Here is a 24,984-nt window from a genome sequence, read left to right as displayed (position 1 = left end):
AAGCAAAAATAAAAGCAAAGAAAGAATGTTGTAATACTGTAGGACATAAATGTTTCACAACCCTATCTTACCATACCAACAATCTTTTGTCCTATAAAATGTCACATGTTGTAGCAGTCTTCCTAAAATAATTATGAAATCTTTATAGTAAACAGTTTCTTTTGTCAGCTGATTAGGACATTTCTGTGAATGCAGAAATAATGATTTACTTCACTGTAACAAGCCTATTTGAACTACAGTAACTATAATTATAGAACCTGTGTGACAGTCTTGTGAACTTTACTGAGTGGATGCCAAAACCCAAGAATGAGAGGGGTTACTTAGGCAGACTCTGATAAATGCCTTTTTATTTGCTTCAGGTTAAATTATGCATTTAAAACATGGCTGTAAATAGCTCTGCCGAGGTCACTTTATGGCCGCTACCCAGCAGACAYGTGCATCATCTAAAAGTGTTCAGTAATTTACACTGTATTTAAATTTTAGTAATTTTGCCTTTGAAAGCCTTAAAGTACCTTTCCTGTCAGGCTAACAGATTTAAAAGATCTGGATGAATGAGCAATCTAGTTGTGTTAGATAGCTGACATGCTGCACAGCTGACATTTTCCTATACTGTTCTAGAGTAAACCACTAATTTTGCTGTACTAAAGGAGAGCAAAAAAATAAAACCCAAAACCACCACAGATGATTTACCACTAAACACAAAACAAATTGATCTGTTTTACATAAGCCTGTGATATTGTACAGAAACAGACAACTATCAAAAACAAAACAAAAAATGACCTGATAGATCATGAACTGCATAGCTCTCCTTGAGGCAGGATATTCGTTATCCTAATGTCTCCAATCTACCCCAGACTCTCTTGTCTAGTTGAGTTTTATACTGTCCTGAATGATCCCTAAAAGATTTTGCTCCTTCTATTATTTCCCTGTCTCCCTCATAGAAAATCCCTGCAAATTCACATACACAGCCCTACCAGGGAGAATACCATGTGTAAAATGACATGTCACAAACAGACACGTTGCATACAGCCGTCACGGTAATCGGTTCCTGTGCTTCCCCTGGTCGAGGAGGAACAGAATCACTAAGGGTCCTGGGCTTTATCTGAAATATTCCCCCTCTCCGGCTTCGCTTCCGATCGTCTCTGTCCTGACTGCCTACCGTCAGATGTGCACCGTTCTTCAGTTACCCTCTGTGAAAGAGAGAGAAGAAAGGGAGGAGTAAAGGGATAACAAAACTCTCAAAAGCTCTTCTTCCTTTTTTTTCTCTTGACTGCTGGTAAAAAAGGTGGCCAGAGGAAGAAAAAGCCTGGGGGCTTCCTTAATCATCCATATGTTGCTGAATAGCCCAAAAATGGTTAAGGGAAGTAAAAAGCCTTCAGTTCTCACTACAGTTCCTAGCACAATTGTGAAGACATTTTAAAAGGGACAATTTTGTGTTGGTTATCTCAAAACAATTCATGTATTTTTATATGTTTTGTGTATTCTGTTATGCAATTGTAACTTGCACATGCGGGTGGAGATAGGCATTGCATAGTGCAGTCTACATGTCATTTAGCTAATTCTTTGGGTTGTCTGTATACAGATTCAGCGAGATTTTTAAAAGCAAAATTATAAACAATTAGAAACAGAAACTTGTAACAGAAGGGATCACACAACCAGTCCTAACTATAATTCTCGATTTTGAATTTCATGAATGTGTATATTACCTGATGGGGAAAGAAGCCAAAGGATAAACCTCAGTCATAGCACCATCTTTACATAGTGCTAATGAAAATATGCATAGAACAAAGTGAGGAAGAGCAGTGCAAGCAAGTCAGTTCAGTTGGAACATACTCAGAAAAAAGCAACAGAGATTAAAAGATTAAAAGAAAAACTCACAAAAAAAAGGACTAAATGTGCATGTTATATATATATATATATATATATAAAAATAAACACACAATAGATGATTGGAATAACTTTTAAAGTTATAGTGATCATCATAAAAACTCAGGATTTATAGATTGCCAGCCCATTAAGACAATGCTGCTAGTTACTGTATTTGACACAGAGCAATGACAGTTTAATGCTGACCTTCAAAAACTGATGGTGCAATATGAACAATATAATTGCRAAAAGCCTGTTATGTTGGTATTATTAGCAGCAGAGAGCTAAACAAAATGCTTGAGGTTGCTTAAAAAGAAGGGACTAATCACGAAGTCATTAGAATTCTCTCTTAAAACTGACAGATCATGTAAAATTAATTCTTACTTTTCAATTTTCTTACTTGTACTATGAGGATGAGACAAGTTCTGTAAAAAAGCACATCTATAGTAACACACAAATCATCTGCAAGTCTTTTAGTACATAAGAATATTTTTCTGTGTATATATGTATTTGCACTCACAGACATATACACATTTATTCACTTGTGTGTTTGATATTTCCCAGATTTTAAACAGCAGTACAGTTTAGGGCTAGARGAGAAGAGGTGGAATCTTCAATACTTCAGTCAAACATAACAGCAAGGAAATGTCCTCCTGCTAAACTGGCGTCAATCAGTACAGTTACAGAAAAGATTACTTCACACACAGAAAAGATTACTTCCCTTCAGTACCTAGTAATGGGTTTACTAGTTTTTGGAAATCCTGAACTAATTGTAATCAAGAATATGGCATCTTAATTCAGAGTACAATCCTAACATTTCATGGATAACCTTTTTATGAGGAATATACCTTTTGTCCCATRAAAATTGTACAACAACCTTTTTATGAGGAATGTACCTTCTATTGTCCCATGAAAACTGGATGATATTTGGTCAAATAATAAGCCTTTGAAAAACTCTGTTTGCACATGATCAATAAAAATATTGGGTTCTGTGTCCAAATTAACAGAGAGAGAATTTTTGTTAAAAAATCCTCTCCCAAAAATAAGGTGAAGCTGAATTTTCCAAGAAATTTTGATTCTGACCTGCTTGACGCAATCTTTAGTTCCAAAACCAGCTCAGAACTTCTCAGCAGTATATACAAAATAAGCTTTGAGGATCTAGGATACTGATAAACCAAACATTGCRGTAAGGTCTTCATTTCTGGATGTCAGTGTATTTGAGTTCCATTTTCCATCTTTCCTATAAGCTTGACAAATCCTCAGAGCAGGTATATACAGTGCTTAGAATGAAACAATAGACCAATAGACCACACAAGTTTTGTGTGATATTATAAAAACATTATTAATTGTTTCTGTCTCAGCCTCTGTGGAGCTGGACTGTACTAGTACTCAACTATAAAAATAAATAGTTTCACATCACTAGGCGTTGGTACCATCTAGCTCAACATGTGCAAAAATTTATGTTCTTTATTGTTCTTCTAAATGTTCAGCAAAGTGTTGTGCTCTAACTCTAGAGCTTATTTAGCTGCATAAAAATTATAACTTTAGCACTTTAATAAACAAAAGCATAATTACAGCTCATATAGTTACTCCAAATTCTGATTCAAGTTTCTGGAAGGCATGGTCTGGCATTCAAGTTCCCCTGAAGCTATAACACAGTTAAAGACTAATGTAGCTTAGAACCCCACAAAGGCTATTTTATCTTGCACAATTCATGACTTCTAAAGAAAAATGAATTCTGCTTACCTGAAACTGCAGATACTGTAGCTAGGAACTGGTGAGCTGGTTTGTCATCGCATCTTCTTGGTCTGTGCCAGATGAATGTGAAATATATAAATGGTACTTTTATATGAGGCTTAGTACTTTCATTAGAATGTGAAGACTGATACTGTGTGATGATTTATATCTTACTTATACTTTAAAAATGTGTTTTAGTCACATCAGTATCTTAAACGGAGGAATATCTATCCACAGCTTTTACATCTGGTATATTAACTTTCAGTGAGTGTTGCAGTAGTCTACTATCTTAATCCAAGAAATTCATTACCCAACTTCTGTTTTAGAAGGCAGCTTGCAAAACCAGTGGCAACAGCTATGCCGTAATTTCCACCAGAGCAATATATTGTATTTATTTACCACACCAGCAACATTCACTGTTAAATAGGAAACGAGTTAAATCGTGGAGCCATACAGTATCCAAAGAGGGGGGATTACAGTGTGACAAAGCAGAAATTTTGCAGATAGTTAAGCTATTGTGTCAGATTTCAGATATGAAGGACAAAACCATCTTCTTCATGGAAAAAAAGACTCTTAACATTTCTCATTAGGGGACTGTGAAAATCGAGTTCTGTCACTAGATTTCTCAAAAACCTTTGTGCTGATATGATAATAACTTACAAATTTATCTTGTTGGCTTCATACTTAGATAGCAAGCTACCTGTTGAAGTCAATATCTAGGACATCCCACAGATGTATTCCATATTTCTGTTGTTGTACCTTTACACCCCTAAAGCTTTCCTATAATGCGGGATTATAACCCTAATTGCTACTGAACAACTCCATCATAAATAAAAACACRAAATATTTGGCAACACTGAGAATCAATAAACATATATACATATATTGCAATTCGAATACATTTCACTTGAGGAATTAAAAAAACAAAATCCAAGGATTTTATTCCCAAGGAAAAAAAATCCATAATCCATTACTGAATATATGTTTATTGATTGTTTTTTAAATGTAAACACTTTCATTTAAATTGTGAGTTCTCCAAGGCTTTCTTAGATTTTGTATGCCATGGGACAGAATTTGTCAAGTGTGCTACTGCAATATAATTAAAAGCAATAATAAGTAAAAAGTGAAACTAAATTCTTATTTAAAATCTTACCTTCCACTGGAGACAGGCATTTTTGTCTGTGCAAATGTGTCTCTGACTGTCAGTGGTGTATGCTAAATATCACTTTAAAAAATATCAGGGGGAATTTTTATGCTCAGAACATCACTCATCAGCATCTCTGCATATTGAAATGGCCCTTTGAACTGCAAAACCAGTTTCAGGGAGCCTTTTTCTTTCATTGGCGCAGTTTAGGTAACCAGAAAAAATCCTGCAGTAAGTCAGGAAGTTTGATGCCTTGTTAATTTATGACTGTGTATAAAAACACTTTGGAAAAGAAAATGTGTATCGTGGGAAAATGCATGATAAATGCAAATGCATTTTCATGGCAAGGAACACTAATTCTTTGCAAAATCTGTTTGTGTGAGTATGAGAAGGATACAAACAGAGACACATATGATTACACATAGAACTAGTGGATTTTCAAATACAAATTTCTCTGTGCAAATAGTTTTTTGTGTTTCCATTTTTTTTTTGTGTGTGTGTGTGTGTGGCCTCCAGCTGTGTGCTTTGCAAACATGGCTGTAAGTGTGTGCTGCCTTCCCTAACAAAATATAGGCCAGAGGCAAACCCTGCCTGTTCTTAGCCAGGCTCCTTCTGCTGGGATGATCTCAAACTTGCATGGCAAGAAAGTCTCAGACCCGAAAGAGACATAACTACGAGGAAGATCAAATTACCTCTTTAAGGAGGTGGGTGTGATGCTGTGAATAGGAATTCATTTGCACACGCAGGAGAGTGTGATGACAGCTGAACAGATTCTGTTGCAGATTGACTTCAGCCCACTTTCTGTGAGTACTTAATTCAGCATAAGAAGTGAGTCATACAATTGCAGAGTTTTGTAGGGATTACTAGTATAAACCCCAAACTTGTTTTTAAGCTGACAGATCTTGTAGTTGCCTCCTAAAGCGTAGGGTTTCCATTCACGCTGTAGAGTATGGTTAAAACGGTAATCTCTGGGGATTGCCTTAGCCTGACGTGAGCGATAGGTTCCCTCGCCGGCGAGGTGGGCGAGATGTGTCGAACAGCCGTAACCGCAGACGGGCGGACAGCTGGACAGTGGGCAGGTCCTCAGGGCCTCCGGGAGGGACATGATGTCGAGGTTTCTCGGCCCCGATGGTCTATTTTAGTTACGCAGGTGTCTGTGCTCAGCGGGTTAGTTTGAGTGGATCATAGACGGGAAGGTGCTTGGTGCTGACTACAGATTTCATGACCGACAGGCCCAGGCTGAGGAGCCAGCGCGGCAGCCAACGTGCAGTGATAATATTCAGTACCATAAATAAGATTGCAACCCTAATTTTATGACTTTTTATAGTCATGTCTTTTTCCTCTACTTTAGACAATGGCATATTCCTATTGTTTGAAGTCTTTGTCCATCTGTCAAGACAGAGCTTTTTTTTTAATTATAATGCAGGTACCCTGGGGAAGTAATAAATCACAGAAAAATGACTTCCTGAGTCAAATTGTCTGTCTGTTTTGATCAAAACAGTAGCTTTTATTCTAGAAGCCTAACAGAATAAAGTGAATCAGAAATAAAATGAGTTTCAAGATTCAAGCTTTSTCCAAGCTCAAGAGTTGCAAGTGCTGGCTTGAAACTGTCTTTGAGGGCTCCTGCAAAATGTGTTCCCAGCCAGAACCATATCCCTGTTTTTGCCTCTTGAAAATCTAGGTTCATCTCTTGGCATCTTTCTAGGTTTTATTTTCTACTTACAAATACTTAACAGTGCCTGAGAATGCGGTATCATAAGATTTTTTTTGTGTGTGTGATGATTTACAGAAATTCCATTTTCCAGACATTCACATGCAAGCATATGGCCTTGGCAGGAAAAAAAGGGATAGTGGGGTTAGTTAGGAAAGAGCAAGTCACTTTTTAGAAGTGCAAAAATCAAAATTATAATTAAATTACAGGTTAGGAAGAAAGGAAGGAAACAGAAAGGACACCTTTTAAGATATGGCAAATTTGGGAGGAAAAATCTTCCCAACCTCCTTTTGGTGGCAACTCTTAACCACCGAAATAACTGTGGATTTGAATCAAGACACGTTGTTGTTCTTCTGCTGAATGTCTCTGGCATTCTGGCCTCTTGCAAAATAAGAACCAGATCATCCATTAAGATGGGGATTTTGAAAAAAATAAGAGAAAGAATGAAAGTGATTTTTTCTACTGCACTGCTGGAACGATCCAGCAAAAACAAGAATGATTTTCTGGTTGGTAGCTCTCAAAGGAATTGTTTGTCCTAAATGTGACTGATGTTTGGGGAAACAGACGCTTTAGAAATTACGAGGAGCAAAAAGACCCAATAGAGCACAGAGGAGATATTCCAAAAAAGCATGCTTGAATTTTCAACCAGTCCTTGAGCTTTCCCTGTTTTGGTTTAAAAAAACAAGGAAGAAGAAAGGTAAACATTATTAAATTTACTGTTGGCTTTGTAAAACTGAGTTATCATGTAATGCATTCGCTAGCAGATATAACCTTTTTTTTTTTCCCATTCATTCTGGATATTTAAAGTTGGTACTGGGAAATGGCCCTAAAGGTGAGAAGGAAAGATTGTTTTGCCAGTAGGACAAAACCTGGAGGAAATTAAAGTGCTCCTGGTTTAAGCAATGCACCTGCCATGTTTGAAAAGCTAATGGATAGGCTTGTGTGGCATTTCTTTTTCATCCTGTTATATTTTGTCGTGGTTCACAGTAAAACGTTTAACAATAACTGATATGTTTACAAATGCTCTCTGAGAAGCTTAATCTCTGCCAATCTGAAATGAACTGAAATGAAGGCAATAAATGAGGTGAAATTTGCACTGAAAAGAAGAAAATTAGGGGTATGAAGACCTGGCCAAATCCCCAGATACTTGCAGAAATGTGGAGCTTTTAAGGCACTGCTTCTATTTAGAAAGTCTGTTTAGGGGTTTTCCAGTGTTGAAAAACTATAAAACGGATTGGGTAAGAAAGGATAGACCATTCATTGGTCAGTAATATGTATTTTATTATTTCAGAAGGTTATTTTAGCTGCTCTCTCAGCCTACTCTTGTTTCAAAACCCCTTTCGTATGCGTACAGATGCTAGTCCTTACCGATTTCGAGTCAGTATTGATTCCAGAACACAAATGACTTTCAAGGGAAGTAGCTTCTACAGCAGTCCAGAGTCTCCTCAGAGAAAGTATGGAACCACTTGAAAGTTAATGAATCTATATAGGGGTTTTCTGTTTGTTTTGCTCCTACTCTTTATACAGAAGGAAGTTTGTGATTGGGACAGACTTGCTCTAGTTCTCTATATTCAGGAATCCTGGCAGACAGCGTGCAAAATATTTCAAAAATAACTATGTTCTGATTTCACAGTCCAACAACCTGGCACAGACATGATGATGTTGGTTGTCCAGAGAACATTTTGGGGAAGTTAGTTGCAAACTCTTCTTTAAGCAGAGACAAGGAACTGGATGCTCCAAGGAAAGAATAGGTCAAGAAGAGATGTCTGCTCGCTTTCATAGTGTGCGGAAAATGGTAATGGTTCGACTGCTGGTGAATGGGCTTGCAGGAGTAGACTTGAGAGCAGCTAAAAGTTTTCCAGTTTGTGTTCCCTGAAATCACCATGCTGTGTAATGAGAAAATCTTTTTTTTAACAGCATCTTTGGCTGTGTTAATTCTCAGAATGCCTCAATAAAAGCTCTAAGATCCCAGCAGAAAAGCCTGGAGTTCAAATTTTCTGGTCAAGACAAAAATTTTGAATCAAAGTTGTTCATAGGAAGTTTTAGGAATCCATCAGAATCATTTTCCAATTTCTCTTTTACCAGACTGCRTAGCCTGAGTAGGTGTTGAGTGTAAAAAACAGGGTGGTTTTGAGAGAGTCCTCCCCCTGGGAGAGAGCTGGCACAGAGAATTTAATCWCATAAACCCAGGGCTAGAAGGCTTAAATTCGATAAAATAATCTACCTTTGCTGTTCAGTAGGATTAGTTGTAGGCAACAGGAGCTGAGATTCCTCAGCACCTTGAGGTGTGATGAAGTCCTGTAAGTTTGCCTTTACTCACTATGCTGAATTTAAATGCATAATGAGCTATTGATAACCAATACCTATCCAGATTTGGCATTAAGAAGAATGGCTGACATTGTTATTTTATATTGACAGTTTAATTAAATTCAGTATATTTCAATTTTAATTCAATATATTTGAATTAAAATTGATCATTTGAATTATGAAAGAAGGAAATAAGCTAGACCAGGTTAATTCCACTTATCTCCTTTGATAGAACAACGATGATGATATTGCTCTGTTTTCGTCATATTTTCTATGATGAGGTGACAATTCAAAGATGAGATACTTTGTGCTAAACGTTTCAGATCAGTCACATTGGATTAAATGTAGGACATGTTACTTAAATTGAAGGAAGAAACAAGAGGAATGTCTAGCATTGATTTCTATGCTATTAGCATCAATATGACAGAATTGGATTAATTATGGTTAAATAATAGCTTACAACAACTAAGTTCACAACCAGTTGTATTCTATTCCAAATATTTCTATTGTTAGTCTATATGCCCTTTTAGTTGGAAATCATATGATGGAAGGTGATTGCTGTTTATTCTGTTGATGTTAAGATGATTCCTGATAGGTTTTCTAGCAGAATTAGAATATGGGTGAGGAACCAATAGCCAATGTATAATTTTGTTAACAATTTTGTGCTCTTTCAAAGTGGAATTAATGAGCCCAGTGTTAAGATGGCACTGAGCTCAACAGGTACTGCAGTGCGTGCACTTCAGCACAATTTTGTACATTTGAATATCATACGTTAAACCACCTCCTAGATCTGGCCTTTTATTCTCAGATGAAAAAAAATGTTCGTTCTGTGTTTTTCTACGTCTCGTTTCTTAATTACATAACCACATTTTCATCATTCCTTGTTTACTAATTCACACTGGAAATTTAAGAAAGAAGAATTATGACCAGAGTAATGACAGTCATATTACTAATTAWTAATAATTCCTTAGGAGCAGGTCTACTAATATATATTATATTTTAAATAACTATATTTGTTTTCACACAAATTTATTAAAATTAAACTATTATTTTGCTTTAGCTATTTATGAAAGACTGAAAAATTAGTTTTAATATAAAAGGGTGATTAGCATTTGCCCTAGAAAAAGTTCCATTAGCATTCCTTTCACCCAGTTTCATGTATGCGTTATCTGCTATAACATTAAGAAAAAAGAGGAATATATTCATCTCTTCATAAAAAAGAAAGTATCTTAATAATTCTTTGTTTATGAATTCATGACTCATAGCACAGGATTAAATTTAATAAGGTGTTTCTTTGATAAAGGCCCAGATTACTAGCTCCAAAGAGAAGTAGACATTTCAGTATAATTCAGTTATAGGTGTTTATAATAAGCAGGGAGGACCACCATAAATGTACTCATATACCATTATGTAAATATTATAATAACTTTAAAAATAAATATGAGTATGTTTGCAAGTGAGGAATTCTATGCATTGCAGTAGTTAGGAAACTAGGCAGGGTGGCTTTTTCAAAACAGTTTTACTATGATGTAGCGTTACAAGCTTTTTTATAGATACCTCTTTGTACATAGACGAAGCTTTTCTCTTTTATACTTACATGGCTCTGTGAATGTGGTGACTAAGTGCCCAACAGTCTTGAATGTACAACAGTCTTGTGATGTGGTCCAGTGCAGCTGGAAACTGAGGCAATCGTTTGTGTTTTCCAAACRAGAAGGCACTGCAATGTCTATGGCTGATGGTTGTCAGTGACTGGGGGCTTCTGGATACTAATTTTGGATTCAGTGGATTTTGGGGTCCTTAGTCCCATTTTAGGTGATTTTTTAAGTTACTTGTCCAAGATCAAAAAAGAAATTTTTGGAACTGAACGTGTGCTTTCCCTTCCTTTCCCTAATCTTTTTCCTTTTTTTCCCCCTTTCAGTGTAGTCAGCATGTGCATAGCTTCTGGTTGTGTTGCTCAGAAATGACAGAAAAGTGTTGAATGGTATTTGTTTCTTTTCTTAGATAAAATTTGCTCAAATACTATAAAGTTAGAATCTAATCTTCAATGATAAGGTTATCATTATGAAACTTTTAAAAAGTTTAATTTAGATTCTATCATGTTGTGTTTCTATAAAAATAATTAAACCAGGTTATAAGAAAAAGAAAATACATTAGTGGGCTTGTGAGAAAAACGAATTTGAAGAAAATATATGCTAATGAATCTAGCATTTTCAAGGGAAAATGATAGCTAAGTATGACTGGTTTTTGCTATTTGCATCTCTCCCCTGTATCTCAGGTTTTTCTCCTGAGAATACAGTTTGCTGCTGTGCCCAATGCACACCATCATGCTCAAGATGACATGGTGCAACAGGACACCATATATGGAGCAACACTTCAAGTGTATGCAGAAACTGGGGTGAAATACAGAATGGAATATCTTGTTATAAATGCATCTGTTTAAAAGCTGTTTTTTCACTTCTGGGTATAAGTTTAAAAATAGATTTTTAACCTTTACTGTTGTCTGGGGCCATACCACATGGCAGCCCCCATCTCTACTGCGCTGCCACACTGTAGGCAACAGCGGTGCTGGAACTGGACCAGTTGCTTCTGCATAGATCCTCTCTGTGAGGGCCCTTCAGTCCTGGGGCCAACTTCAGTTTTCCCCTCCAGCCTGCAGCTGTCTGTATTTGTTCTGCAGCCAGTCTTTTGGGGCAGACATGTGGGGAGAGCAGTATTAGATGCATTGGCCATTAAGCAATCTAAGAGGTTAAAAGATTTTSAGAAGCAGATTTTTTTGTTATCTGGTAGTAAGCGGGTATTAGCTTGTATTCTACCAAAAAATAAAAAAAAAGAAAAAGCAGCGATAATTGTATTAAAATACTGAGAAACATCTTTCATGTATGCTGCAAAGCAGAACACAAAACATGATAAACACAGATGTCCTATCTCTTGTGAACTTTCCTATTTGCAAGGGTTTATGTAATACCAGGAGAAAAGGTATTCAAATCTAAATAATAGCAAACAGTTGCTATTGGTTGCCTAACAGTTGCTAAATCAGTTCTGTAACTGATGATATATATTTTTATCATATTATATATTAAATTGTTGAGCCTGAAACGCTAACGATATTTTCACATATATCTGGTTACAATTCAAAAGATGATTTATAATAAATTAGTTGCAACACTTGCTTAGTCTTACACACTTCATTCCTGAATCCTTCACATACTATTTGTTTAAAAAGAGGCGGAGACACTTGAGAATGAATTTATCTGTACTCGATATTCTGTCTTAGCCTTTTTTGTAAGTGATTTTACTATCCCTCTTTACTGTCATTTCCTTAATCACCTTTCCTTTTGTCTCCAATCTTATTCTGAAAAGACAAAGCCCACAACAGCCTGTCTTTATACCTGATGCATCCCTGACAATATAATCTAGAATAACATCTTTTTTTAAATTTCATATTTTTAAAAGTGCTTTTGCTAATTTATTCAGCTTGTCTTTTGTTTTGGTTTTGTTCCAGAAGTATTATTTTAACCTATTTGATATGTTTTTTTCCCATTCCTTTCCATCTTTATTTTCTGCTTATTTATTTCTCTATTTGCATACTAAGGGCATTCATTCTCACCTGAAGTTTGGTGTAAACTTCAGTGAGCTGAGTCTAAAGTTTTCTAGTATTTCTAGTTTCTATGACAGTTTGGACAGTGAACTGGGAATTCAATAGCAGTATCTTTTCATGTTATTTTTCTCTGGCTTATTGAATATAAAACTAAAAAACCCATAATATAATGTCTGCCTTATTTTTTTTGTTGCTAAATACAAAACTCCTGCTTTCATGCAGCACCTAACCTGCCTGATATGATTTCCTGAGCTCACAGAAGCTGAGACAAGAGACGAGGTTCCCTCTGGTTCTCTTTCTTGGTTTGTTTTTGGTATTTTCACTGTTCTGGCATATGACAGCCTTTTATAATGATCTTACAAATCTTCAGGATAAAGCCTGCAAAGTCTTGCTGTTTGGAACAGAGGCAAAAAGGGACAGTAAAGAAGCACATTACTTGAGTGTGAGGAGGCAGATGGTCCTGCTAAAGAATTAATGCCCTGATGGAGGACTGGCTTCAGCACTGCAGAGCCCTGTGCAGAGGGCGTGGGAAGGGGGCCCTGCCATGTAACCCAACCTAGAGCAAGCACAGTACACCCTGCCTGTCTGCAAGACGGTTGGGCACGTTCCCTGCTGAGCACGTTCCCTGCAATATAACCTGTTTACAATTCAAAGTTGTCTTCTACATTAGATGAATGAGAATTTAGATATTATGCAGCACAGTTTTTCCCCAGAAGGAAGGGGCTCCCTAGAGTGAAGTGTGGAAAAAGGGAGTCCTCACATGCCTGCTTATTCTCCTTTAATTTTTRCCTATATCATTACTTTGGTTATCCATTATTCTTCCATACTGAAGCTAATTTAGATTATAACAGGTTCGCACATATTTAAAATACCTTTGATTCCAACAGTGAAAATTGCTTGTGTATTTTTACAGTGCTATTAAACGCCATCCTCCTGGCATGTTTTGTTTTATTTTTTCCTTAGTATACAAAAAAGTCTTGACTCTGGGGAAAATGTGCTATGCTGTTTAGTTTGCATTAGTCATATTTCCGTGCAGAAGTGCATGAGAAATACAGTTGTTTTCTGCCTTGACCTCTGGCTAAGGGGAATTCTGGAGTCACTGGTATCTCTCAGCAACCAGCCACTGACGGTGGCCTGAGGCTTCTCGAATGGGTTTCTTTGCCTGCTGTTATGACTGACAAAGGAAAGAAAGTCTTCAGCCTTTTTTCACTTTTACCCCAGCTTCACTTGATCCTATGTCACTGATTTCCTCCCTGCTGAGGAGTTGTGTCAGACAGCGGTGCTTGCTGCTGCTGCTTGAACAGTGCTAGGCGGAAAAAATACCATTTTGTTCTTGTTAGAATATCAGCAATTTGTGTGATCTTGTTTACTCTGAACCTACAGAAATCTACCTGGACGCTGGCCATAGCCAAACTGGTGGATCCAAGAGAGTTTCGGCATTGCTAGACATGGCTGTGCGCTCCCCTGTGTGCAGCCCCGCAGTGGGTGAGCAGCAGGTCCCAGGGGATGGGGGTCCACGTCCCCCTCCCCATGCTTTGCTTTCCATAATGCAGGTATCAAGGGATCTAGATGGGAACCCAGCTTATTCTGGTCAAATCCTTATTCTGGAAAAATGGAGGACCGAGGAYGCAGGTCATGCTGCCATCCACATGACTTCTCTGCCTAGGCAGTGTTGCTGTGATGAATCATCTTCCTGCTCCCAGGATTTTATAGCTAGGTCTGTGCTGACTAAATCGAAGATATTCTCTRTTGTCAGATGTAGTATCAGACCAAGGTTATTTCTAAATTTTAGTATGTATTAGTAGCATTATTAATATCATTTCTATTCTGTGTTTGTAATAGACTTAGTGCTCACAAGACAGACTTTACTCCAAGGACAGCTCATGTTATCTTTAATATATATTGCAATAAATTGAGGTAATGCTACTTTTGCTTTAAAAGCTAATTCATGTGTCCTATATCAAGTTCAGTCCCAAAGTACTGTGTAAGATCAACTCGTACAGTTTATCGCCAAATAGGATTTTAAAAAGGTCTAAAATGATTCAGATACCATAAAAGAAAGGACGCTCAACAAAGCTGCAGCAAGATATTTGCTTGGCCAGACTTCTCATCCTTCATTGCTCTTTCGAGTCTCCTCAAGCCAAGCACCATCTTTTGTTTGCTGTGCCATGTGGGACCAAGAAAGCAAAGCTGCAGCAGGCCTGGATGAGACAGGCACACCAAATGAGAGTAAATGTGTCTGAATTTTGCTGGCTTCTGTTGCCAATCTTGTTATCCTTGACAAGAGGCAGCAAACTCATAGCAGTAAGTTAGGAGGCATTACTGGTCCCACCTGGCATAGTTAAAAAAACAAAAAAGATGCATAGGTGCTGTGTATAAATTGTTAACTTCATTTGCTTTAATTATTGAGTGAAATTAATACGAGTATTAATGAGCGAAAGGCTGTGGTCTGTCTTGTGCAGTTCTTATTAGACAGGTACTCCAGCCTGAAGAGTGATTAGTGATCCTAGTAGCAACCCAGTTATCTACAAACAGCTGGAGGGCAGCAGCGGCAGTCATGCTTCTGCTCCCTTCAAGCCAGTGGTTTTTCCCAGAGGATGAGAGGTCAGATCACATGCCTTCCCTCCTCGGAGCCACTATAAACATCCACTGCAAATTGTCAAGATTTCTTTAGGAGTAGATGGCTACATCACCTTCCCTGTATGGTCTCTGTTTATATTACCAAACCCCTTATATATTCCCTTCAAGTGATAGCTATTAGCACAAGTCTGGTAGCTAGGATTTGCTCAGAATTAAATCTGAGGATAGGGAGCTGCCAGCTAACTGATTTCTGTGGCCTCCTAAACATCATTTGAATTAATTACAGACCATGGTGTCTATTTGTTTTCAGGCCTGCAAGCAGGAGGGGTGGAACAAACGTGGGCAAATGTCTGCAATTTAGTATGGGTTTCTGAAAGTTTTTCAACAATCATGCACTCCATTTTTGCTGTGGTTATTCTGTATGGCTAACATTTCCATATAAACTGGAATAATCTTATCTGTTAAAGGCCCTCCTTAGGATGAAAAAAGTTAATTAAATTGAGTACACAACTGAATGAGGCTTGTTTTGCTCTGTTGTAGCAAAGACTAAAATATCTGGATTGAAGTTTCATGGCAGTTGCCTATGCACAATTTACATTCTGGGTATTGGCAGCTTTGCTTCAGATGCGGAGGAGCAAGCTGTCGCCCCTCCCTTCCCCGCTGCTTGTAGAGTGCAGTGCCCCGTGCTGATGATGCCAGGCAGATTTAATTGTGCATGCTCAAAGAGAAAAATGACATCCACGCTTGGGTTAGTGCTCTCTGTGGCAAGCTGACAAATCCCCCAGCTGTCAACTAACCTCAAAGGAAAGTGTGCATGGCTCTAGCTTATGTCTGCTTACATTCTGCCCATAGGCATTTCTAAGCTGAAACCCATATTGGTTGCAACACATTTACTGTTACTGAGAGAAACGTATGGTCTGTTCTACATGTTTCAATCTTTAATGGTGACCCACACAATTAAAGTTTATTTTTAGACAGACTATAAGCAGGTATGTGGCAAATGAAAGGGCAAAATGTTTATGGTTATAGATCTGGCTATGTTGCTGATTGCTTAGAGAAAATCACATTTTTTTCTTGGGCTCAGAGAGATTATATTTATATTTTTATGTATTGAATGGGGATATTGTCTGCCAGAGAACTGCACACACACAAAATAGCCTTAGCAAGTGCCAATATATATGGGAAAATGCAGAGAGGCATGTGCTGCTAATGAAGTATTGGAGTCACAGAGGAGGACTTCTGGCAGAAGAATTGTCACTTGTGGTGCACTGCAGGTTGTCCATCTAAACCTAWTGTTACCTGGCACCTATGATCCAGTGGAATAATCAAACCAATCTGTGAATGGGCAAAAAGCCATCCTAACAGATGGCTTTGAGTGTAGGTAACCAGAAAACCATGCACATACATTAAATATGGGTTCAGAAAGCATGGATCTTATCTAGGAACATCAAAACAGCTGTCTGTTTTGAGCTTCTCTGTATATTGTTAAGAACATATTCCATACCCATCAGACACCCACATAAGATGGGCTAGAGCCAGCTCCCAAGGTTCTGCTGGGCTTTGTATGAATTGTTTGGTTGAACATGAGCTCAGCTACAGATTAATCTCATATTTTACAGTGAACTTTGAATTTGAATTATAGAGACAAAGAATGAAGTTTGAGGATGGAATTCCACCCGCAGAATTTGCATGCTTAGCTGAGGCCCTGCCTCACCCAAATTTCTGGTGATGGAGAGGGCTTTCCAGTCTACCTGGTACAATTGTCTAAGTTTCTTAAATAAACAATGGTAGAGAGTGAGAGGCTGACACCTGCAGAAAAAGATCCAATACCTTTACATTTTTAATCCATTAGAATCTTAGAATTGGACCTTGGGATATAAGGCAATAACAGGAAATGCTAATGCCTGTCAGGACAGGATTTAGTTCACCAAGCTCTCTTCTGATACTGAGCAGCCAGTGCTAGCCTCCTTTTTTCGTAACAGATACTTAAAGCACTCAGCTAGAAAGTGAGAATTCCTGGGTTCTTGGCCTCTTCAGTACGCTAAAGAGCAGACCCTGATCCCCTGACTCTGGGTGAGTACTTTTTACTGTGTAGCTGAAGCTGAATCATCTCACAGCCAACTGTCATGAGGCCAAAGAGAGCACAAAGAAGCAGGACTCTAGGGAGTTCTTCACCCCCAGTTATTTTCACAAGCTGAATGCTTCCCCGTGTACACAATGGGGAAGCATACACGCATGAGGATAATGTTTCTTTTAGTGTCCAAAATTAGTTAGTATGTATCCAAAAACAAAAAATGGAYTATATTCACATCCCCTAACTCCACCTAAGTCCCTGTGTCCTGCTGGCTGGCTGTGGGCTTTCTGAAGCATCTATTCGATAGAAAATTGTAGGCTAATTGGAATTTAAGCTGCCTGAATATAGCCCCAAGGCAGCAACATCAGGATTTAGGGGAGATATTTTAGCTTCAGCGAATCTCTGCAAGTACACGGAGCCCTCAAGCTCTTTTACTGACACTGGAAGCTGTGCAAGATGCAGAAGTGCCAAGGGAATTCAAATTCATCTCCTGTTTCCTTTCTGCTACATAGTAGGCAGAGCACAGGAACAGAGGAACACAGAATGGGGCATAAGTATGTATGTGAATATGGTGCTCTCTGTCGGCAACAGGCAGTTTCAGAGAATATATTTGCCTGAGAGAGAAAGAGTGTTTAGTAGTTCAGACAGTGCAGTTTGGGATTTTCAGGAATGCAGGACCAGATTTCTGTTCCTGGCAGTGCAGATTTATTGTGAAGAGATGACGGCCTTTCACCATCACAGCTGACTCTTTTTACTGTAGGTTCTGTCTTAAATATTTTTTGAAGACTCTTTACGTAGGGAAGCACTTTAAGAATTGTACAGGAAGTAACCATAAGAAAAGTGTGCATTTTTGCAACCACTTTTTCACTGAGCTAAAATCAAGGAGAGTTTGGTCGCTCAAACAGAAAATGCTAACAGATAGTTGTTYGGTCCTAGAATTAAGATACCTGTATATTGTCCTAATTGTAGCAACATGAAGGATATGGTGTGTGGAGGATAGTCTGCTCTTCATATCTAGCTTAGTTGTATAAGGAGTGTGAATATGCTATGAAGTGTGGTCTGTATGAGGGACCAAGTGAGCCCTATTTATACTTCAAAGCTATCAAGGCAAATCATGATTATAATTTTAAGTTTGATTTGAGTAAATCTGCGTTCTTGAATTAGTTTTTGTTCAACATAAATTACTTTCCTCTTAAGTATAGAATTAGAATGAAATTCAACTGTCACAGATAAAAGTAATAATTTTTATTAATGAACTGTCTATGTCTTACTCTTTGATTTCTTTATTAACTCTCCTCCTTTGTCACTATATGTTCTTGTTAATTCAGATCAGGTTTTGCAGCTTGCATCATACTTAGCCATCTTTTACAAAAATGGTTACTTGAGTTTTTTAGCTTATGTGCATTCTCATCTTTGCTGTACTTTTCTGTCTTTACTGCCCTGGGTGAGCTGCCACTAGTCTGATTTTGCTACTAACAGGAGGTTTCTTCTGTTCCTAGAATAGTCAAGGCAACTGATCTAATTAACCATTCCCAGCCCTCATTAATACACATTGTTTGGCAGTTTGGGATAAATGTGTTCACGTACACTAGAATACTAAATRTTTTATCTAAAAAATGTAATTTGTTTTCAGGCACTTACACAGACATCCTGAATTATGATGGCCCTGGATGCCACTGACTTTGCTAAGATTGTAAATCCTTGGCATTTCCATAGTCAAGATACATGTTTAAGTGAATAGGTGTGGGTGTGGGTGGTTAGCTCCCCCCCACAGGGGCTGTTTGCAAACATTGACTGCCGCGGTCTGAGCAGATGGCACTCTTAGTATCATCATCACCTGGAAAAGCTGTTTGTAGCTAGTAATGCAGTTAAGGATATAAACAACATGGATTTAAGAGCAGAATATATAGGTTAATGTAGATCATCAGCTATGAGGCTTCTAAATTAGAGAAAAACTAGTAAGTACAGAACAAAACAGGTTACTCATGAGTTTATTTTAATATGAAGAGTGAGAGCTTTTTTTCTGAAACACTATTTATTACTGCAGTGTGTAACTGCTTCATTATACTTTGTTCAGTACAGGTATGTCTTGCAACATCTTGTGCTCTCTCTTGGGACTAGATATCTTTGAAACAGCAGCATAATTTTGCTCAAGTGCTAGGCWCTGAGCTCAGCTACAATTAAATATTCAGCAGTATTCTCTGTCTCTAGCTAGACTCATGTAGTAGTTATGAAAGATTAATTCAATGTTATGTTTCTGTTTAATGAAAGAGTTGAAGTAAGCATTCCTGTTAAAAATTGCAGATTTCAGGTTTAGACAATTATGATTTTTATTATGCTTTTTAAAGGACACATAAGATAAATGATCTATATAAAGTTACAGCTTTTAATTGAGATCTTTCAGGATACCCTTCCCAGCATCTTAATTACAGTCYTTCATGTACTTTGTTTTTTTTTCCTTGCCGTTTCAAAATACATTGTGCATATTTCTCAACTGGACGTGCTGTAATTGATCTGCAGAAAAACAAAGGGCACTGCATACCAGAATGGTACGGATTTACAGATCTTGCTGTATTTTATAAATGTTATTTAGATTTTCTTTTTGGTCAATATTAATATTTTAAATGATATGCAGATCTGGATAAGGAATAGCAGCTATGAGGCAATTTATTCTACAAGTTCATTTATTCAGGAATGTTCCAAAGGYGAGAGATTAAAGCAGCTACACAGAAAGTTCCAACTTCTGTACCATGCAGGTTTTTTACATCTCTCTTTTACAAAACTTACTTGCATTATTTATGAAGTTCACTCCTAACATTCATGTAGAAGCTGAAGGGTAAACTCAACTGGCAAGTTTGAAGTCATAATCCTTTCAAAGCCAGGCATGAATAACAGATAATATTAATCAAGGCACAATAAATGATACCTGTTCAGTTATTGCTATAAATATGATTGATTGCTATCTGTGTTTTTCTCTGTGTTTTACAGAGCATGTTGATTTGGGAAGATATCTTTGGCTTAGTATCATTAGTGTCAGAACAATAGAAAAATGTACAAAAGGATTTGGGGATTGGTGTGAACTGAAAGCTATTATCTGGTTTATTAGCAAGTTGGGGATTCATTTTTAATTATGATTCTGCTGCAAATACCATTTGTAGTATTATATATTTGGAGTTCTTTTTTGAATTTTGTTAATAGATTTTATTCCAGCTGCATTAATTAGAAATTTAGAAGTGAAATTATGACCAGGCCTGTACTCTCTTAGAACAAAATAGGTTCAGCACAGTATCTCTAAATAGATTGCCAGGACCTCAGATTCAGTTTTGTAGGAGGAAGGGACCTTAGCTCTTTTGTGGAGGCTCTTTGGGATGTATATATAAGAGTAAAAAAAAAAAAAAAAAGTGGCAAAGCTGTCTGAAGAATTCCTCTACCATTTCTCCCTCCCCTCACCACTCATATCTGCCTCAGTTCACCAACCTTTCAACTTGAACAAGAGCTCTAGGCTTGGTTTGATTTGTTTCCTAAATCAGGTTTACTGAATGGCCTTTCCTTCCAACAATAGCTTCTGTTCAACAGGGGGATCTGTAAACAGGGGACCTTGGGCTCGAGAGAAGGTGGATGGGAACTTCACAGAACCAAATGAAATGTCAATGAAATGTCAGCGGCAAGGCCCTCAGGGCATCGTCTAGTTCTGTCTCCCATTCCAAGCGCTTCTGCCAACACTAGGCCAGGGTCTRGTTGAGTCTTGAAAACTTCCAAGGATGGCAACTCYGCTGGCTCTCTGTGTAACCTGTTCCAGGAGTTCATCTCCTCCTAGTGAAGGACTTCCTCCTCATGTGCAGCCTGGATCTCCTAAGTCATGTGCTGTGGTTATTGCCCCATGTTGTTCAGGCTACCACTACCAAGGTGTCATCTTTGTAGTTTCCCATCAAGTGATTGTAGGCAGCTATTAGATCACTTCTTAGTCTCCTCTTCAACAGACTAAACAAGCCCACCTCCATCAGTCTCTCCTCACTGTTCATATGCTCTGGGCCCCAACCATCTTGATAGTTCTCTGCTGGACCCTCTTCAGCTGCACCCTCCACATGCCTCTTGAACCTGGGGGCCAAAATTGGAGAAAGTACTCTAGGTGAGACCTAATCAGCATTGAGTAAAGAGGATAATAACTTTCTTCAGTCTGTGGGCTGCACTCCTCCAAAGTAGCCCAGTATGAAATTTACCTTATTCCCAAATGAGAGCACCTTGTTGGCTCATTCAGCCAGGCATCCACCAGGTCATTTCAGGTGCTCCTACCCAGCCTTTGACTTCCCAGCCTGTACAAGGGCATAGAGTTGGTTATTCCAGCTCTGGTGCAGCACTCTGCACCTCTCCTTGGTGACCTCCTGCAAGATGCTGCTGTTGGTCCAGTCCTCCAGCTGCTCAGAGTCCCCGGAGGTTGCACCTCTACTGGTCAGTGTGTCAGCCACCTACCCGTAGCATCATCTGCAAATTTCTTAAGCCCACTCTGCTGACAGAGGAAGTGTATTATATATCTGCCTTCAGAAAGCTGAAAAGATTAAGGAATGAGCAAGGCCCTGGTTATACCCCTCCATGTGCCTGGTCTGTAACTTGCCTAAAAAGAAGTGTCACTTGTAATGCATCCCGGACATTCATCCATCTGAGAAGCATCAGTCACTCTAGTGTTTTCAGAGCTTTAAATACCAGTCAATGGCAGTTGCTTATTAAAGAAAGGAAAAACTGAAGGGTTGAAATTCAATAATCCTTTCTGTTTTGAAACACTAATACTGTTGCACAGTTCTACTGTCAGAGAGCCAGCTACTGCCGTGGGCTCTTATTACCATGATCAGCAGGCAAAAAGCTGAATACAAAAGGAAAGAAACTAAAGAAAAAGGGAATTCTGACTGAGGCAAAGACTGTAAAATATGTATAAATTGTCTAATATTGTGTATTTTGTATCAGTAAGAAAAGGAAATTCATCTGATCTGTTTACTGAGCCAGGAGAAGCTTGCAGTGCTGTAGAGCTGATACCTTGCAGTCTCACTATAGGCCTATTTTATATCATTTAACAATGTTAGATGGTAAAGACGGTATTGTTACTTACAAGTTCTAAAGAAAGAACTCCTTTGAGAAATTGTTTAGTGGATATATAGAATAGACTAAAGGCTGCATTCAGTGATGATAACATTCAGTAAATGATACAACTACATTCAATGATGATAACATTCAGTAAATGATAAAAGTGTAGGGTTTAAATTCATAACACTATAATCATTGGTATGTTATGATTAAATCACCCAGTTAAATTAATCCAGTGTAAATTTTCCATGCCAAGGTGCAGTGTCAGAAGGAATCTGTGTTTAGAGTGCATAAAGGTAGCGAGGGATGTCCGCCAAAAAATATAAAATATGTATAAAATGCATTTTTTGATCCAATTTCAAGCTGTTTGAGGTTGGCACCTTTTTTATGTGAAAGTCCATTTGCATCTTGTTTACAGATATGTTTCTGGTGTCTGCTTTGTGTGTATGCCTTGTGTGCCTTGTGTGTTTTATTTTGTGTGTATATCTTCTTTATGGCCACCTTCATACACGCATAACTTTGTCTTTCCACATATTATAAGTAGTTGTCCAGTCCTTGAATACCTCAATTTCATATCATTTCTGCATATAAAAATATGATTTTTCAGCATACAGGTAATATTGCAGAGTAATTCATACAAACAAGATCCACATAGAAAAGTGGGAAATGCCAAACAGTAATTCTGTTTTGGGTGGTTTAGCAGCTCAGCCAAAATATTGACAAAGTTTCAGTGAGTTTTACCATTTACATTTCAGGATTATAATGATGAAATTCGTCAGGAGCAGCTGAGAGAACTATCATATTTGAATGGTTCAGAGGATTCAGTGCGTGGACGGGGCATTAGAGGAAGAGGAATCCGTGTGCCACCTGCCGCTCCTTCAAGGTGTGTTAGCATGAGCTATTATGCCACTAGTTTTAGAAATGTAAACACTAGTAAAACAAGCATAGTTTAAATAAAAGAAAATCACGTACATGTCATGATCAGTGAACCAAAATGTTTTTCTTCTGAGAAATTGTCTGGTCAATATTGTTCCAGGTCCTCTAATGTACAGTTCACAGGCTATAGTGGGTGGTATACCACAAATATCAGACTACAAATCAGATCAGATTATGAAGCCAGTGAAAGGCTCTTTCTAGGAAAGAATATTCTGTCTGGCACAGAATCAGTATTATTGTGGGTATCATAAAATCTTTGGTCAGTACAAGAGCATTCTGTGCTATAGTCAGAGAAGGCTACGTAGCTCGGATGACACTTTATTTGCCAAACAATGACATATTTGTTGGGTATATTATATGCATAATATTATATCTATATTATACATATTACTTTATATATTATTTGTTCTATGTGTTATCAATTCTATATGAATTACACTGACATCGTCTRAAAGTGTTGGTGTATGAATTTGTTTCCTGAATTCCTCCAAGTACTTTTTCATGTATTGGCAACAGATAGCTCTGTCTTTGTTCATAAGGCCAGTATATAATCTTAATGCTCTCTTTCAGACTCTTTTTTCACTGTGAAGCCTTGAGAAATTAGTTGCCTAAGGCATCTAAGTTATGTAGTTACGTCTAGACTTCCATAGAGATCATTTCAAGATGGGTCCTAAGGAATCCAGTTTTATTTCAGAGAAGATAGAATGGGGTTCTTCCTTATTCTAAACTAGATGGAGGGGTTGTTCTTCAGTAATTAAATTGACTGATCTTGCCTATGCCCTTTTTTTCCCCAAAGGTCTCTATCATGTCTCCCTTCAGTTCTTTTTGAATTAAATCATAATTTTCTATCTGTATTGTGAGGCACATGCATAGATTTTTTTACACTTGGCATTCATGACCATCTAAGTGTTTATCTTCCACTGAAAGTCTTTTGGGGTTCAGAAACCAGTCTTTCTTAGACCTGAGATCTTTGAAGAGCTTGACTCAATAGTTRTATTCAGAACATCACTGCAACAGACTGCCAGCTTTTAAATTACCTTCAAAGAATACTCAATGGGGTGCTGGCCCCCATTTCTTGCAAAATACTCTACTAGTTCAATACGTTGCATAGAAAGTAGGATTTTGAATGCTTGCTCTACCTACAACTCCAAAATCCCAGGAAAATGTTTTAAAGACATTCTATTGAAGSTGGGCCAATGTGCAGCTACAAGTACAAGAATTATGGGATTGAAAAAAATCAAAATGTTAGGAGAGGATGCTCCCCCTGGACACCATTCCTCCCAGCTGGTTGCCCTGCTCACTGGGATTAACATATAAGCCTCCCCAAAAGGTAGTTCCTTGAGGAACTCTAAAAACATTGCAAATTAAATATTTAAAGCTAAATATAAAATATTTATAAAATGCATTTTTTAGCATAAAATTGGCTACTTGTAGTAAAATAAGGAACATCAAAAGCTGTGGATTTGACTTTCTCAATAGTGAACTAACAGCGGCTCACACTACAAGGGAAACGAGTTCTGTTTACGGCTCTGGACCTGGCTGTTAAGTGATGCCAGTCGTGTCACTCAAGATCATACGGAGCATTTGCACAGTCTTCAAAAAGCGCAGCACACTCAAGAGCATACTGCTCTGAAAGAAAACTCAAAGCTTGCTTCCCTGATATATCCCTTTCTAATTCAGGGTGTAGTATAATTACCAGACCTTGTTTGTAACCTGTAACAGCTTCTCCTTCTGACATACTGATTAGTACAGTGTGATGAGTACAACATAAAAGAATGGGAGGATGCTGAACTTCTCTGTGCTTATCTGTAATCGCTGATCTCTCTGCGCAGTGGGGGAAAGCAGAATAGCAGGCTACCCTTCCCTTCTGTTGCACTAAATTCARTAAGAAGGAAAGTGCCTGCTCTCCCTTGGTATCAGTGCTCTGCTTTGCCTTGCCATGTGCTTTTCTGTCA

General features: G+C 37.9%; 1 protein-coding gene across 1 annotated transcript in view; it reads left to right on the top strand.

Moving 5' to 3' along the window:
* Window positions 1–24,984, top strand: part of KHDRBS2 (KH RNA binding domain containing, signal transduction associated 2) — a 315,310-nt gene that overhangs the window by 162,228 nt on the left and 128,098 nt on the right. The window contains exon 4 of the mRNA XM_026083836.1: window positions 22,849–22,976. Coding sequence (XP_025939621.1) covers window positions 22,849–22,976 — 128 coding nt within the window. The remainder of the gene's footprint in view (window positions 1–22,848; window positions 22,977–24,984) is intronic.

The sequence above is a fragment of the Apteryx rowi genome, unplaced genomic scaffold, assembly GCF_003343035.1.
Source record: "Apteryx rowi isolate R43461 unplaced genomic scaffold, aptRow1 scaffold_618, whole genome shotgun sequence".
NCBI classification, from domain to species: Eukaryota; Metazoa; Chordata; class Aves; order Apterygiformes; family Apterygidae; genus Apteryx; species Apteryx rowi.
This window is presented reverse-complemented; position numbering and strand designations above follow the sequence as displayed.